At 33.7% G+C, this 16,935-nt stretch overlaps 1 protein-coding gene across 4 annotated transcripts in view; it reads left to right on the top strand.

The window, feature by feature from the left end:
• Positions 1–16,935, top strand: part of LOC150090568 (E3 SUMO-protein ligase PIAS2-like) — a 391,669-nt gene that overhangs the window by 277,539 nt on the left and 97,195 nt on the right. Inside the window, exon 13 of one of the 4 annotated variants that reach the window (XM_090378790.1) lies at positions 5,175–5,301. The exons of the other annotated variants lie outside the window; for them this stretch is intronic. Coding sequence (XP_090234916.1) covers positions 5,175–5,217 — 43 coding nt within the window. The 3' untranslated portion in view covers positions 5,218–5,301. Of the gene's footprint in view, positions 1–5,174; positions 5,302–16,935 lie in introns of those variants that run through there. 4 annotated transcript variants of the gene reach the window in all.

Here is a 16,935-nt window from a genome sequence, read left to right as displayed (position 1 = left end):
TGTGCAAACTACTTTTGGAAAACATAAAACAAATGAAATATTTTAGTGTGGCACTGGATGACAGTACTGATGTAAATGACACAGCCTAACTCCTTATCTTCATATGTGGAATTAATGATAATTTTGTACGAACTGAATATTTAGCTGATCTACAGAGCATGCATGGAACAACTACAGGTGAAAATCTTTTTAAAAATTTTTGCCTGTCTATTGAAAAGTTAAGATTAAATAATTGAAAACCTGGTGGGAGTCACAACTGATGGTGCAAAAAATATGATTGGTAGAAACATTGGAAACAAAGAAAATGCTAAATATTGGAACTTAACCTCTGATTGGAATTCACTGCATTGTGCATCAAGAAGCTCTCAGTGGAAAAGTATTGGATCTCCAACACATTATGAATGTGGTTATTCCAACTAAATTTTATAAGATCACATGGTCCCCGTATGTCTCTATGATTTCTTTCAGAAATTGAAGCTGAATACAAAGATGTAATTTTAGATATTGCAGTGAGGTGGCTTAGTTGTAGCAGAGTGTTATATCTTTTCCTTAAACTGCATCATAAAATTTATATTTTTATGACAGAAAAAAGGAAACCAGTAAAACAAACTATCAAATATGGAGTGGCCATTTGATCTTGCAATTCTTGTAGACATTTCTAGTCATTTAAATGCTCTTAATTTAAAACTACAAGGGAAAGGAAAATTGGTCTCTGATTTTACTTCTGATCCCACCTTGCAACTTGAAATGATTGATCTTCAAGCCAAAACTCGGTTCAAAAATAAGTATATGGACTCTGAAAATAAACTATTTGAATTCTACAAGACTCTCCCATCTGAAGATTTTCCACTAATAAAAGAAAATGCCATAAAAATGGCTACTTTGTTCAGATCAACGTATGTTTGTGAAAAAAATTTTTCACACGTTAAATCAAATATTTAAAAAGAAACAGATTAACAGATGAGCATCTTCATTCTGTATTGAGAATTGGCATCACAAATTTTAAACTAAATTTTGAACAGCTATCTAAAAATATTCACCCTAAATCATCTTGTTAAATTTTGTTCAGTAAATGTTATTGTGTATTGTACTTATTTTTTTCGATTATTTTCAATTTAATTGTATCATTATATTTATTTATTCACCTTAATATTGAAAAGCAGTGATCTTTTCAGGTTGTAAGTTTTCTGAAGCGAGCATTTGAAAGCAAAAGTAAGGTATTTAAAAAAAAAGTAAAACAAAATTATATTTTTATAATTTTAATAAAATGTAAAAAATAAATCACTGACATAGAATTGTTGCCGTAAGCATTGGGAATTTGCATTTTTTATATGCAGGCTGAAAATAAAAAAAAATACAGTAACATGAAAATAGAAACTTCCTTTTACGCGTAACAAGATATGGAAAATGTAACACACAAATTTTTCTCAAATCACTCAGTGTGGCCTGCAAAACAAATCTAACTTTGAATATGGCCCCTGTACGGTAAAAGATTGGACACCACTGTTCTAGATCATTCTGTGAAAGTGACAACATTTTGTACTCAAAATAAAGACTATGATAAATTCTATCAAACAATGTGAACTTGCTGTTTGTATGAATGGTGACTATTAGCATTATCAGAGGCATATGATTCAAGAAAGAAAGCTTATATAGCATCAACCAAAAAAAAAAAAAAAAACCCTTCCCGCTTCACCCATCCGTTCATTCCAAAAGTTTGTCTAGTTCAACCTTGAATTTATTTAAACTGTCAACTTTTCCACAACAACAGATGGAAAATTTTTCCATCAATCAACCACTCGCTAGCTAAAGGCAGATTTCTGCACATCTATTCTACAACTGTCTTTCCTCAATTTGAATTTATACTCTCTCAGGCGATTATGCTGAGCAAGAGGAAGAATCCCATCCTCATTGAGCTTTCTCAAACCATTCAAAGCTTTATTCACCTCAATCAGATCACCTCCCATGTGCCTAGTCTCCAGACACTGCAATTTGCAGAACGTAAGCCTTTCTTGGTAACAGCAACCCTTCATTCCACTCGCTAATCTTATTGCCCTTCTCTGTACTTGTCCCAGCAGCTAGACATCATTTCCTAAAATGAGGCCTCCAGACCTGTATGGGGTACTCAAGGTATGGCCTGACCATTGCCTTATACAAGAGGATAATCACATCCTTATCCCCGCTAACAAAATTTCTATATACTGTATTATTGACAAAACCCCATGGGCTACTCTTGCAGCCCATCTGCACTGATCAGAAAGTATTTAGTTTCTAAGTATTTATAGACTCTTCTAAGGTTAGCCTTAATGCTGTGTTATTACACAGTGGAATATGCTGCTTTCAATACCTCTTGTGTTTGCCGTTCACAAAAAAGAAACATGCAAATATGGAGAACATACTCTTAGGTGTACACTGTCAGAAGTATGAGTGGCAGATATGTGGTGATTTAAAGGTAATCACTATTTTATTAGGACTGTAGAAGGGTTACACTAAATATTGTTGCTTTCTCTGTGAGTGGGATAGTCATGCCAAGGATATGCACTACAATAAGAGGAGTTGGCCTCAGTTAAAATCATTAACACCTGGAATGAAGAACATAGCATTTGAATCTCTGGTAAATCCAAATAAAGTTTTGCTTCCACCACTCCACATCAAGCTGGGTCTCATGAAAAATTTCTTGAAGGCTTTGGAAGTGAATGGTCCTGTATTCACATACTTGCAAGAGAAATTCCCAAGACCAAGTGCAGAGAAGATTAAGGCAGGCATTTTCATTGGTCCGCATATAAGGCAACTCTTCGAAGATGAACAGTTCAAATGTGTCCTTAGTGGTAGCAAGAAATCAGCATGGGCAGCTTTTCGAAATGTTTCTGCTGGTTTTCTAGGAAATGTTAAAGTCGGCAACTACAGGCAGCTTGTGGAAGATCTCGTTATTTTGTATGAAAAACTGGGGTGCAGCATGTCATTGAAGATGCATTTATTGCACTCGAACCCGGATTTTTTCTTGTCAAACTGTGGTGCCTTCAGTGATGAACATGGTGAGCGCTTCCATCAAGAAATTACAGCGATGGAACAAAAATACAAAAGCAAATGGAGTGCCGCCGTGTTAGCTGATTATTGTTGGATGGTGAAAAGTGATGCTCCCAAAGCTTGAATACAAGTGGAAGACGAAAAGGTCCCATGTGTGATACAGGTATGTTCGTAGCTACATCTTACTGCCATATAAATAAAAAAATACCTTTTATAAATATAAAAAATGACTTTTTTTTGTAAACAAGAGCCAATCTGCCCTTTTAAGCACTATTTCTGTATTTGGCACTCCAAAATCTAATAAAGTAAACTTACTTTCATGCCTGTAACATGATATGACCCAAAATTTGTTGTTCAGTGGATGAATCTTAGATAATCCACCTCATAGTTACTAATGGCTTCAATGGGTACTTTGCATCAGATTTTACCGACAAATGCCCCTTTATAGTGGAAGAGGTTGTGTGAGTGGGACCAAGCAGTATGAAATTAGTGATATTGAAATTATAGATGATTGTGTATAAGAAAAATTTTTGAACATTATGGTAGATAAGGCTTGTGGAGTTGATGGCATATATCCAATAGGTTTTAAGGTGATGCTTTAAAGAGTTCATTGAACCAATTCTCTCTCTCTCTCTCTCTCTCTCTCTCTCTCTCTCTCTCTCTCTCTCTCTCTCTCTCTCTCTCTCTCTTGCATAGTTAAGGACATCATTTGGCTGGGGAGAGATTTTTATAGATTGGATAAGGGTCATTGTAGTGCCAATATGTAAAAGTGGTACTAAGACTGAAGTATGTACTGCAAACCAGTTACTCTGACTTGAATGGTAGGAAAGCAGTGATAAAGAGTGAAATAGAAAAGGAATTCTCAGTGATACAAAGGATACATAAAAGTGTTTTGTTAAGGGAAAGTCATGTTTAAATAGCCTGGTTAGCTATTTGGCCACAGTTACTTATGAGCGGGATGCCGAAAATAGTTTCAGCATTGTTTATTTGGATTTTAACAAACCATTTGACTCAGCCCATCATGAGAGATTTCTGTATAAACTGGAACATGTTAGAATCACAAGAGTGGCCATAGGTTAGGAGGCAGAGGGTTGTGATTAATGGTTATTTTTCAGATTGGTCTAATATCAGAAGTGGGGTATCATGCAGTAAGTTCTGGCAACTACTGTTTCTGATTTTTCATTTCTCTTGATTGCAGCTTAGCCAGTGAAATGCTTTTGTCAGTCTGTTCAATTTGATGTTAATGTACTGAAAGACATAAAGATCCTGCTGTAACTGTTGAAGAACTTGCCTAGAAAAAAATTAATCCATTCTATTGTTCATTCCCATTTCAGTGGCTCAGTAAAGTGAAAGGCTTGGAAACTGCACATTGTTGCCAGTCTTGGAGTTCAGATAAACATGTTTGATCATGATATTGTGAATCCTCATACATTCATATCGTGTGTGGTAAAATTGGGGAGATGGTTGTGTAAAAAAAAATTACATATCTACTGTATTTGTCAGATTTATGCCATGAATGATTACCCACTAAGAAGTATAAGATGCTGTCTCACTAAAAATGAACTTAAGTTCCAAGTTTGCAAAAAGTGCTGTATCTATAATCTACTTCAAAGATAAAATATTTATGAATGTAGTATTGATATTGTTGTGGGATGGCACAAAGTAGTAGTCAAGATGAAGGCAAATACAGTATATATATTTGATTAAAACTTGTTTCAGCATAGTTGTATTAACAAAAACAAAAAAGGATAAAAACATTGCCTATGGGACCTTGATAGGATTAGTCTTTGTTTTTATATATGTTATTGTAATGAACAAACAGTTAAATTCCTGATTTGACTAAAGCTTGATTGATAATAGTTTTATAATGATTTGTTTAAAATAAGTGATAAGTTGTTGCATTGGCACAAAAATTTCATAAAAAAAAAAAAAAAAAAAAACCTTAACTGCATGTTATGGGTATTAATCTATGGAATAATCGATTTTTGAGTGAGTTTAGGAACTTTTGCTCTAAAATATAATGACAACTCTTTTCATGAGTTGATTGAACATTGATATATCAGTTCAAAAGAACACCTAATACTTTTACATAATTAATTGAAATTAATATCCTAGCTTTGTCAGGTGATGCATGTTTTTTGTTTTAGGATCCACACTACAAGTTCTGGCTTTCATTTTCGTATCCTTTAAATCGGATACCACTATTTCTGGTGCATGAAATGGAGCTTCCTGTTTTTCCTCTCCCTATTAACTTAAAGCGCAACTTAGTTCCAAGTGATTACCTCTTGCTTTTCATATCTGCATGCTGTTAAAAAAATTTCTTGTGCAGGGAAAAAAAAAAAATAAAAAAAAACCAAATGTACAAATGTAAATTACTGTAATATCATGAACTTGTGTACAACAAATAAATAATTTATTTATTGTTTGTATTAGATTTGTCTTAAGTATCACTTTTTTTCCTGTTTTGTAGCATAATAATACATTATTATTTACAGTTAACCTTCAGACTCATTCACTTATGGAGCTACATAATTCTTTTGTAGCTTCATAAATTCTAAGGGACAGGGATTACACCATAAGGTGCAATCTCCTAAAGAATCTGTTTTAAAAAAATAATAAATTTTATGGGACATTATCAGAAGTTCTTGTATATTTTTATATTTCATTAAAAAATTAAAGTGCCATCATTGAAATGCATTATTCGACTGTGAGGCTGTTACACACACACACACACACACACACACACACACACACACACACACACACACACACACACACACACACACACACACACACACACACACACACACACAGAGAGAGAGAGAGAGAGAGAGAGAGTCTGCCTTTGGCTCTAGTAACAGTCATTTTTGGGTCTATGACCAAATCTTGCCATATTTTAACCAGAATATTGCTGGTTTCTTCCATAGTCAGTTTTGGGTAGTCTCTGATATGGTACACAGAAATTTTCTGTGAAGTTGATGTCATGACTTCAGTCTAGTTAGGGAATATTTTCAACATTATTATTTACAAATCACTTTAATACATCGAGGCAAGGTAGATTGTTGAATTGTAGAGCTAAAGCTACTTGACTTGGAATGCTTTCAAGTCTATCTTGAAATTGCAGCATTATCCAGGCTGTAACAGTAAGATTGTACATTTGTTATCATCATCATGCCACCATTCTTGACAGCTGAAAGCATTGTAAGAATACCTATCATACCCAGACTTTACCACTAGATGAATAAACAGTAGGGCATGACTTGCCAATTACATATCTTGGTGTCCCCCATCCCACCCCTTCTCTAACATTCCGCACACTTCTGGTGTTCCTTGCATGTCTGTGGTTTTGAATTAATTAATGTAGACACTGACATGCAAGAAATTCCATATGCTGTCACAAAAGGTGCACAGCCCATTATTAACTGTTGTGCTTGTTTATCTGTTGCAGTTAAAGTTAAAATGCAGTTGTAAACTCTTCTGGTTGTGGTGGTTGTATAGATTATAAATATAAGTTTATTTATTATTACCTGTTATTAATGCATGTTAATAGAAGCTCATTGATAGCCACCTGGTCATGATATTCTGTGCATTCCCATAACTGGTATGGGAATGCACAGAATGGACATCCTTAATATCATCACTCTGTATTTTATGATTTCCTACTTGATTTAAGCAAGTTCTATGATGTTCAGCCTTTCTGCTCTGTTAATCAGACTTCTTGATATGTGGTAAACAGTCTTGTCCATCTGTCTGTCATTGGTGCAATGTTTCTCTAGACCCTTATCCCTCCATGATAATGGACATAATTAAAATAATTTCAGCTGTTCTCTCCAATCTCTGGCATATGCTGCCACCAGCAGACCTGCATAGTTATCAGCCAATATTGGAATGTGTCACCTTTATATAAATACTGATTCTCAATTTTTTTTAAATTTTAATCTCAATTTTGCAGTAAAGGTAATGTTTCTTTATATTAGCTGAGACCTAGTCATTCAGAGAGGTTGTTCTGTGCAGTATCATCTATATTTTTGACTCTTTAGTGTAACTCACCTGCTTTGTTGTGACTTTAAGTTTGTGACAGCAAATAAACTTTTACTGTACCACCCTTAAATCATAGATTTTTGTATGGAGGTTTATTCATCAGGAATATGGAATTTAGTAATCTCATAAATCTTTGTTGCCATAATTTTTCTCCATCACTCGGCACCACATTCAAGAGGTAGCATTTACAGCTCACTTTTCATTCACACTTTGGCGAAATAATCCTTGTATTTTCAGCATTATGCTCTACTCCATTTTCTTATGTATTCAGGAAAATTTGAACCTTTGCTTTTTAGCTGCAAACTTACTTCACAGAACTTTTCTAACAGCCCTTGTGATCAAGAAACATTGGAATATGAAGCAGTGTGAACAACAAGATGAAATATTAGAAATTAATATCATGCTAATAAAATAATAAAATGTTCTTTTTATTGCAGGCCCAAATATGGCATGCTTTTGGCAGACAAACTTGGATCAGTGGAGTCTGAAGTATCTACCTGGTGTTCTGTCAGTTGTTCATTCTAAGTCCATTTCACTTACCTTAGTTCAAAGATAGTGTTGAAAGTGGTGGCTCTCAGCTTTCGAGCATATCTAACCTCTTCATATGCAATTTTTAATAGTACTTTCCAGATACTTTCTTTTTGCTCTTTGCTTATCCCAGCAGTAATAATAGTTGTTAGTGGCAGTAGTAATGTCATTCCAATGATATGAAATCCTTTCCCATGAAAACAGGATGGCTAACAATGTTTCACCTTCATGTGGTTCTGAGTGAGGATTGGTTTGACAGTCAAAATTCCATTTATAAACAAATCTCATTTGGCAGCAAATGTCGTATGGATGTTGCAAGCATTTTATGGTTGCCTATAAACTTAACAAAAAAAAAAAAAAAGAAAAAAAGTACACTTAGGCTTTCTGTACTAATTAATATAAGCTTTGAAAAGTGTTTGCAGTTGTTTTTGAAGTCAATTTATGTCCTGTGAAAAATTGTCAGCTATTTTTTAATTTTATATAAAGTGCTAAGTTTCCTTCCATTATCCATTAGCCTTAAGTTATTTACAATACAAATGAAAGCAAGATCTAAAATTATTGCAATTTTTAATGGTTATTTTTTTAATATAGGTATTAAAAAGTGACTGTTTAGTATTTTTTAATCATTTGTATTGGAGGGGATTAGTATTATTTGAGAAATAGTCATAGTGGGTGCATTATAAGTTAGTGTTGTGAGTGCTCTCGAATACATGAAGATTCTGAAATTTAAAAAAAAAAAAAAAAAAAAAAGTGGTCATGATGACGGGAGGCATTCATATTGGATTTCATTCATGAAGCATTCATATTGGACTACATTATAAGCATCTGGTATTCAGGCAATAATAACACCTCATGCAACTCATACTGAACAGTATGTGGCTTATGTGTCTCCACAAAGACGAACTGAAACGTGACAAGTTTTTTTTTTTTTTTTAATATTTGAGGAAATATAACAGTGTTAAAGTTTATCAAAAGAGAAGAACTGAATTAGTAATATCACTGAAATTGATATCAAGAATTGTATAAAGAACTCAGATGTGTGACTGAAAGAGTCTGTAGAAGGTGCAAATTAAGGGCCTAAATTTACCACTTCACTAGTTTTAAAGTAATAAGTGATGAGAATTTAAAATAGGCTCATGAGAAAGCATGAAGTAGATACTGCAGACTTTGTTGACCATGCTTGTTCAGCATTTATTCATTTACCTTTATATAAGTTATATGATAATAATGCCCTGTTGTTTGTATGCTGAATAATTTTATTTATATATATATATATATATATAGAGTATTGCAGAAAGATGCAAGGAAGCAAAGCCTAAATGGAATCTTCCATAAAAAAAAATAAAGTTTTCCCCTCATTTTATATAATTATTTTTCTATTTCCTAATATTTATCTAATGTATCTTTAAATCTACATAAGCTTTACCAAACTAAACAGCAATTTCTTCCATGAGCTGGTTATTCAAAGGCAAATTTTTACATCCAGTCTACAAATATTTTCCCTTAATTTGTCTGTGTCTTTATTTGCTTATATCTGTCTCCTTATTTGCATAATTCTAGAAAGGTAAAATATGCCTTCATCATTAAGATTGTGAATGATCCCCATGAAAATACAATAGAACCTGGATAAGAAGTTTTTCAAGGGACTGAAGGTTTAGAACTTCTTACGCAGGAAAACTTCTTAGAAGGGAAAAAGACCTAAGAGTATGAAATATCAACTACACAAATAAAAATGAAAAGATACACAAAAATAATTTAAAGATCATTTTTTAATGATCTTTAACTAAATAATACATTAACAATATATAGAGTTGAGATTGGGACTTAAGAAACCGAACCTAGTACAGGGGAAAACTTCTTATGCAGGAATTTCTTATCCAGGTTCTACTGTATCTACTTTTAAAACTTTTTAGCTTGCAGAACTGGAAATTTTCCTGTAAGAATATCACTTTGCATTCAGAACTGATCTTGTTGAATTACTTTGTACTCTTTCAAGCTAGTCAGTATCATATTCTTAAATGGGGCTTGCATTCCAGATATGGTCTGATCATTGAGTTATACAGTTGGATAATTACATCTTTATCTCTACTGTAAATTTTCCTGTACATTATTGATAGTCCCTATATGCTTTTCTAGCAGTCTTACTATATCACTGATAGAACTTCAATTTGGATGCTCTACCATACCTCAGATGTTAATTTGGCAAAAGTTAATAAAGAGCCTACAAACAAAACTCTTTTCAGCAACCCACTTCCTGCTATGTGTGTTTGAGTGGTCTAAACCACCATGTCCATCAATGACTTTGCCATATAATGGTGTGTTATGTCAATCAATTTTTCCCACTCAAGTAGTAGGTCAGATAATGTTATTTGCTGTTGTAATATGATGTTAATTTTATATAGCAGACCTCTGTTTTACCAAATAACAATGAATGAATAACTACTAGTTAATGCGTAAATTACTGAGATGAATTAAATGTTATCTGCTGCAGGAACAACCAATTGTTCTCTACCCTAGACAAATACAACAGTTTCTCTACTTCGAACATATTCAGCAATTTCATTACATTGGATTGGGTTAAATTTGTAAAAAATAGGAAAGTAACAGAACATACTCAGATTTCCTGCAATTGGTGTTTTCTGTAAAATGATGACCAATAGCAATCATTTAATATAGTAGAATGCTATCAGATTAATAAGCAGTTTTTTGTAGGCACATCAAAAAGTTGTTTCTGCTTATTTCAGGACTGTAGAACTACTACTAGTAGTAATGGCAAATTATGCAAGAAAGCAAGCTTATATAGCATCACACACAAAAAAAAAAAAAAAACACTTCATCCATCCGTACCCTCCAAGAATTTGTCTAATTCTCCCTTGAATTTATTCAACCCATCCACTTTCAGATGGAAGTGTGTATCAAAAATCAACCACCCTCTGGCTAATGTCAAAATTACGCACATCTGTCCTGCACCCATCCTTCCTCAACTTGAATTTATTCCCCTCAAGAAGTTAAAAAAGAAAGAGATTACCTCAGTCTTTTCTGTGGAATGCTTCCAGTCAATTTTCTCCAAATGTAACGAATAAAATAAGATGAAAAAAACGAATTAATGAATTCGCTCACTCATAGAGATACGACCAAATTCAACGCGCAACGGAATTGAAAGCCGAGAGCCCCAACCCTACCCCGAAACACATCAAACCACCACAGCAAGACCACGAGTGTGAGAAGACAGTGTCAGAATAAATAATTAAAACTGCTTCCGATAATAAATAATTAAAATCACAATTAAAATTTGGATGAACACTCAATTTAAACAAAATGCACAGATGTTTCTCTTCCTTAAACAGACCACACTTTTCAGCTGATCGCCTTGTTTACATGATGGGAATATCGCCAGACTGATACACTTCTAATGCAGTCAAATGCATATTTTTCACTTTTTTTTTGTAGGCAAAATTTTTGAATCAACCATTGCCTGTATTGTGCATATTCCAAGTCCATATCAAAACATTATCATCCTTACAGTGTGTATGTGACAAGTATATTCTAAAGAACTTGTCTTTCCATCTCATAGGTGATGGAAGACTTTTTTGGAAACAAATGCCTAAAAGAAGTTTCATATTGAAAGAAGAAAAAAAACACGCCAGGTTTCAAAGTGGCGAATGGTTCGGTTGACTTTATTGTTGGGTAGTAATGCTGCGGGGGATTTAAAATTAAAACCCCTTTTAGTTTACCAGGAAGAGGGCCAAAATCAACACATTTTTCATGATTAAATTCATCAATTAAATTCATAATTTTAATTGGAATTTTAAGTTTAATTTTGATACGTATTGAAGTAGTTATCACATAATTACATGCATATGTAATGCAGAATATTTTATATGTACAAATATTTGAATATTTAATATTTTGACTGACATTTCACTACTGTTTATTATTGATTAGGAAATATCCTATTGCACCGATCACAGCTCACAAATACATATGTTACCTTATGGGAATGCGGCGCTCGCTTAGCGTGGATTCACTTAGCACTCCTGTTTTTCCAGAATGAATTATCAGCGTTAAGTGGGGGTCACCTGTATACAGGTCTAGAGGCCTCACTTTAGGAAGGATGTGGACCTGCTGGAATAGGTGCAAAGAAGTGCAACCAGATTAGTGAAGGAAACAAAAGGGTGCTGTTACCTAGAAAGGCTACAGTTGTGCAAATTTCAGCTTATGGAGACTAGACACCAACAGGGTGATCTGATTGAGGTGTTTAAGGTTTTGAATGGATTGGGTAAGCTGAATGTGAATGGCATTCTTCCTGTTGCTGAGACTACACATGAGGGGCCATAAATTTAAGTCAAGGAAGGATAGTTGCAGACGTTTGTCTTCAGCCAGTGGATGGTTGATTGTGGAACAGGCTTCCATCTGTTGTAGAAGTGAATGGTTTGAATAAATTCAAGGAAGGACTAGACAAATTCTTGCAGGATATGGATTTTTTTTTTTTTTACTGGTACTGCATCAACAAAAATAAAGCACATTCTACTCCTACATAAGTGCTGATCCAACTGAGATTTATCATGATGGTAACTTAATCAAGTGATTTACAGCTAAATGGCTAAAAAACTACAATGCAGTCTTCCTCTTTCCCCATAACTTGAATTTCCACCCCCCCCCCCTTTTTTTTTAGTATCATTTGTAAATAAATTTTACTTTCATTCATTTTAGTATCATCTCTGAGCCTTTTAAACATCAATAAGTTGATGTCTAAAAGGCTCCCCTAATAAGGTGCCTAGTGGTCAAACTTTGTAACTTGCATACCTGAAGTCTTTCCTCATATTGGTGTCTTTTTGCCAGTTTCACCAAGTGCATTATCTGCCTCAGTTTTTTTCAAGAAGCTTAGTATCAGTTTTTGGTCTCCCTATTTGGACTCCATATTCCAAGTGTGGTCTCACTTTTGCCTTATACAATGGGTTTATGATGTCTCCATCTTTGGAAGATGTTCAATGAATCATCAGTAGGACAACGTCTTGAACCTTCTTTACCATATGGTTGCACTGCTGGGAGAACTTTGTGTCTGCTTGGATCATAATCCTCATATTTCTGTCCTCCTAATCTATAAATTATTTTGGGGCTGTTACTTCCTAAGTGTAAAGCCTTGCATTTTAGCGTATTAAAACAGTTCCACCTCTGAAGCTTATCCAAGTCATTCTGAAGGCATGATGGTTTGCACTAATAGTGGAAAGCAGTGCATTCTTTGCCAAATCCTTTTCATAAGCTGCGTATACATTTCCACCTTGAGTAACTTGATTCAATTCAGTTTATAAATTCTGCAACAAACAGGGTTTCTTAACACTTTGTTAAGAAACCCTGTAAACCCTGTAAGTAAAATTCTGAAATGTTGCCAATACTGGATTTTCGACAGTGGTTTTGACTCTGGATAGAAAACAATGGAAATGAGTCAATTTGGATTTAGAAAGGACAGAAACACCTTAATATGATATTGGCAACATTTCAGGATTTTACTTATCTCACTTTCAGGTCCAGTAAAGTAGGAAAAGAGTACCAAAAACAAAAGTGAGAAGATATCCATTTTTTTGTAATTTTTGGCCTACTTTATCAGGCCTGAAGTTGAAATTTAGTAAAATCATGTTGCCATTACTGCATTAAGTTTAGATATCAAAGTGATAAATTGTCTAATTGCAGCATTTCAATAAATTAACTTAATTCCTAACATGTAGTATTGGTGCTTTCTGTTTAGTCTAATCTTTTAAATGAAAATCATAAATTATAATTATAAACAGTATTTTTAAATAAAAAAATAAATGTTCTAATTATATTCTGGCATAACTACATAGGTCAGAGAAATTTACAATTATTTTTGTCATTAATATTATCGTAACCATATTTTGTGAACAGACTTGAACTGTGGTCAGCTCTGACATTTATCAGTATACTCCTGCATTTGTTACTTGGATAGATTATATAATGAAGTATAATTGTAAATTATACATACGTAATTCCCCAATAACTACAAGAAATGCTTACCTGTAAAATCAGTGAATTCCACCAAAATTCCCAGATTGATGCCTGTTTTGTATAACAAGTGGTGATTTATATATATATATATATATATATATATATATATACATACATATACACACACACACACTGCTCAACATTGAAATCACAACATTGAATAAAATCCATCCAAGCCTCCATCTTGGCAATATGCCACATGAACAGCAAGATGGAGGCTTGAAAAGTTGTTAGACAGGTAAGTCAGCTCTTAATTTCAGAGAAGCTTCATATTGTGTTTCTTCCTGTATTTGCAACATGCCCAGGTCATAAAGGTGTATAGTATATCACCAACTTGATGAAACAGAGAGTGACAGGATTGTGAAACTGCATGGCATTTGCCCATCCGTGCAAACCAGTGCATTTGCCAGCGAAGTACTGGTCGACATTGGACCAGTAGTTTTCATGCCCTGTGGTCCAGTAGTTTTGAGAGATGGATGAGAGTTCAAATTTCAGATATGAAAACTGAAGTATCCTCAAGACAGAAAATTTTAAAGTTAGATGATTATTTTCAAGACAGTGGCTTGCAAAATCTGGATATTTGTGAGGTATGTGTTTGCTTATACATGCATTAAATTTTGTCTCCAAGGAACTATGGCTGCTGTTTTTAATTTGTGCAATAAAATAGATACATAACAAAAAAAAAAAAAAAAAAAATTAAAAATCTGCAAACAGACACTAGAAAATAGTAGGAAATGTTTTGAGTTTTTGAATTGTCTGTGAATAGTACCAATATTTCCTCTTTCCTTAATGGATTGCAGTAAGCAGCCCTGTTTGACAATGGTCACTAACCACCCTACCGATTATCTGCAAATTGTAACATCTTGTCCTATATGTATTTATGTATTTCTATATCTGTCAGTTATCAGATCATTCATTCAACCCATGCCTGGCACACTACAGCAGCAAGATAATGCTTGTTACAAATACCACATGCATCACTGTAAGTAGTCTTAATGGAGTGGATTGTATCATGGACTGCACATTCTCCTAAACTCTTCCCCCATCAGGCTCCTGTGGGAACTTTTATGTCAAACTCTCCTTTGTTCGACCTACGGGAGTTGCATGCCCAGATAAATTATGTTATGGATCACCACACACAAAGGAACTATTGACCATCTTATTATCCACAATTGATGTGAAGAAGGAAGCTTATACAGCATCAACCAAAAAAAAATACACCTTCCCATGTTACTTGTACATCCCTTTTAATTATTTGTCTAATTCTTCCATGAATTCATTTAAACTTTGTTCCACAACACCAGATGGAAGTTTTTTCCAATAAACAACTACCATTTGGCTGAAAGAATATCACACATCTATCTGAAACTATCCTTCTTCAATTTAAATTTTTTTCCCCTTATATGTATAGTCTGCAGTACTTAGGATGCCATCAGCATTGAACTTAGTCAATTCATTTAAAGCCTTGAACACCTAGTCAGATCTCTGAGGTGCTTAGTCTCCAGATGCTTCAGTTTTGCAGAACTGAATTGATACAAGCACACCTTTTTATTTGTTCACCTCACTAAACTCATTGCTCTTCACTGCACCCATTCCAACAGAGATCCACGTGCTTTCTAAAATAAGCTCTTAGATCTGTGTGCAATAATCAAGGTTTGACCTAACCACTACCCTTATACAGTGGAATAATCACCTCCATATCTTGTTGCCAAAATTGCTGTATATCATTGACAAAACCAGTAAGCTGTCCTAGCAGCCTGTCTGCACTACTCAGGTACTTCATGTCTGGCTGTGCGTATTTACCACTAGGTAATTCTTCACTACCACGAGTGTGGTACCACATGGTTAATATGATAGTTCTTTCAGAAGGTGTTTTTTTTTGGGAGAGGAAGAATTGATGTTAAAGGCAATGATAGGAGAGAATTATCTTGCTACACTTGTCTTTCTTAAACAAGCTTTAATATATTCAAATAATAAATGGGTACTTTCAAAGTAAGTCCCTAGATTGGAAATATTGTTAGCCTGTATATGGATAAGGCATGCATTTGAGTGTAACAGAAAAAATAAAAAGTGCCAAAGATGGAATAGTAATTTGAATGGTTCTGTTCATCATTAGCATTAACAGCAAAAAAGTAAAGTTGTTTTGAAGTCTGAATGAAGTTTCTGTGCAATCAGTAGAAATCTTAAAATTGATTAAGAGCAGTGCAGTGAATTTAGATGGTTACAGCTTTTGTAAGGAAATAGGATCTGACCATGCACACTTATTAGTTCTTTAGTTCCTCTTGGCTACCAAGAGGGATGGTTTTGAAAATATTATTTAGATTAAGACATGAAAGCTGAATTTTCAAGACAGTGGCTTGCAAAAATCTGGATATTTCTGAGATAACGTCATTTATACATGAATTAAATTTTGTCTCAAAGGAATTGTGACTATTGTTTTTAATTTGTGCAATAAAATAGATATGTTTAAAAAAAGCTAAAGATCTGTAAGCAGATATTAGAAAATAATAGGAAATGCTTTCATTTTCAGATTGTGTAAGTTCAGTAGATTTGGATAATTAAAGTATTATGAGTGTTGTACCTGGAAGCACTTTTTCAGTCTTAGACTAGAAAGAAGATTACTACCACCAGAAGAAGATTAGAAAATTTATGAATTACTAATAAAATAAACTGATGAACCTAGAAAAGGAAAGACTGATTTCTCTTCAGATTCAGAATTAAAATCAGTTTAATTCAATGAACATTACTCAGTTTTGGGTAAAAATATAGTATCCAGCACTTCGTGAAAAAGCAGTTGGTTTTTTAACCATAAACATTAATAAAAATTAAAGTGAAAGAATTGGCTGGTTACTACTCATAATCTTTACCTTATAGTGACTTGAACTCCAAAGATTGAAATATTTGCAAGTGAGAAGAAGCAACATCTTCACATCCTCAGTTTCTACAAATTATGTTGTTATGCTGTTTAATTTAAAAAAAAAAAAAAAAAAGTTTGCTGTTGACTTGTGTTGTATAGTGTTAAAAAAGAAATTAATGAATATTAATTTTTTTATTATACAAATTACTATTGCTTTTTTTTATTTATCAATTAAAGAATTTAATAATTATCAAAAAAATTTAAATATTTGCAATTATCTTATCAGTCCACATGAATTTCACCAACTGGTAAATTCTAACAGAAAAATTTAGAAATTTTAATGTGTCATATGCACATCCAAAAGAAATAAGCTGAAAGCTATTTTCATTCTTGACAGCACATCTGTGATACCAGAAATGGCAGCACCTGTGGCTGATCCTCTTTTAGGGGGAAATCTG

This window comes from Mastigoproctus giganteus, chromosome 1 (assembly GCF_048544385.1).
Source record: "Mastigoproctus giganteus isolate SK-2022 chromosome 1, ASM4854438v1, whole genome shotgun sequence".
Classification (NCBI taxonomy): domain Eukaryota; kingdom Metazoa; phylum Arthropoda; class Arachnida; order Uropygi; family Thelyphonidae; genus Mastigoproctus; species Mastigoproctus giganteus.
The sequence above is the reverse complement of the archived record's forward strand: the minus strand, read 5'-3'. Positions and strand labels throughout refer to the sequence as shown.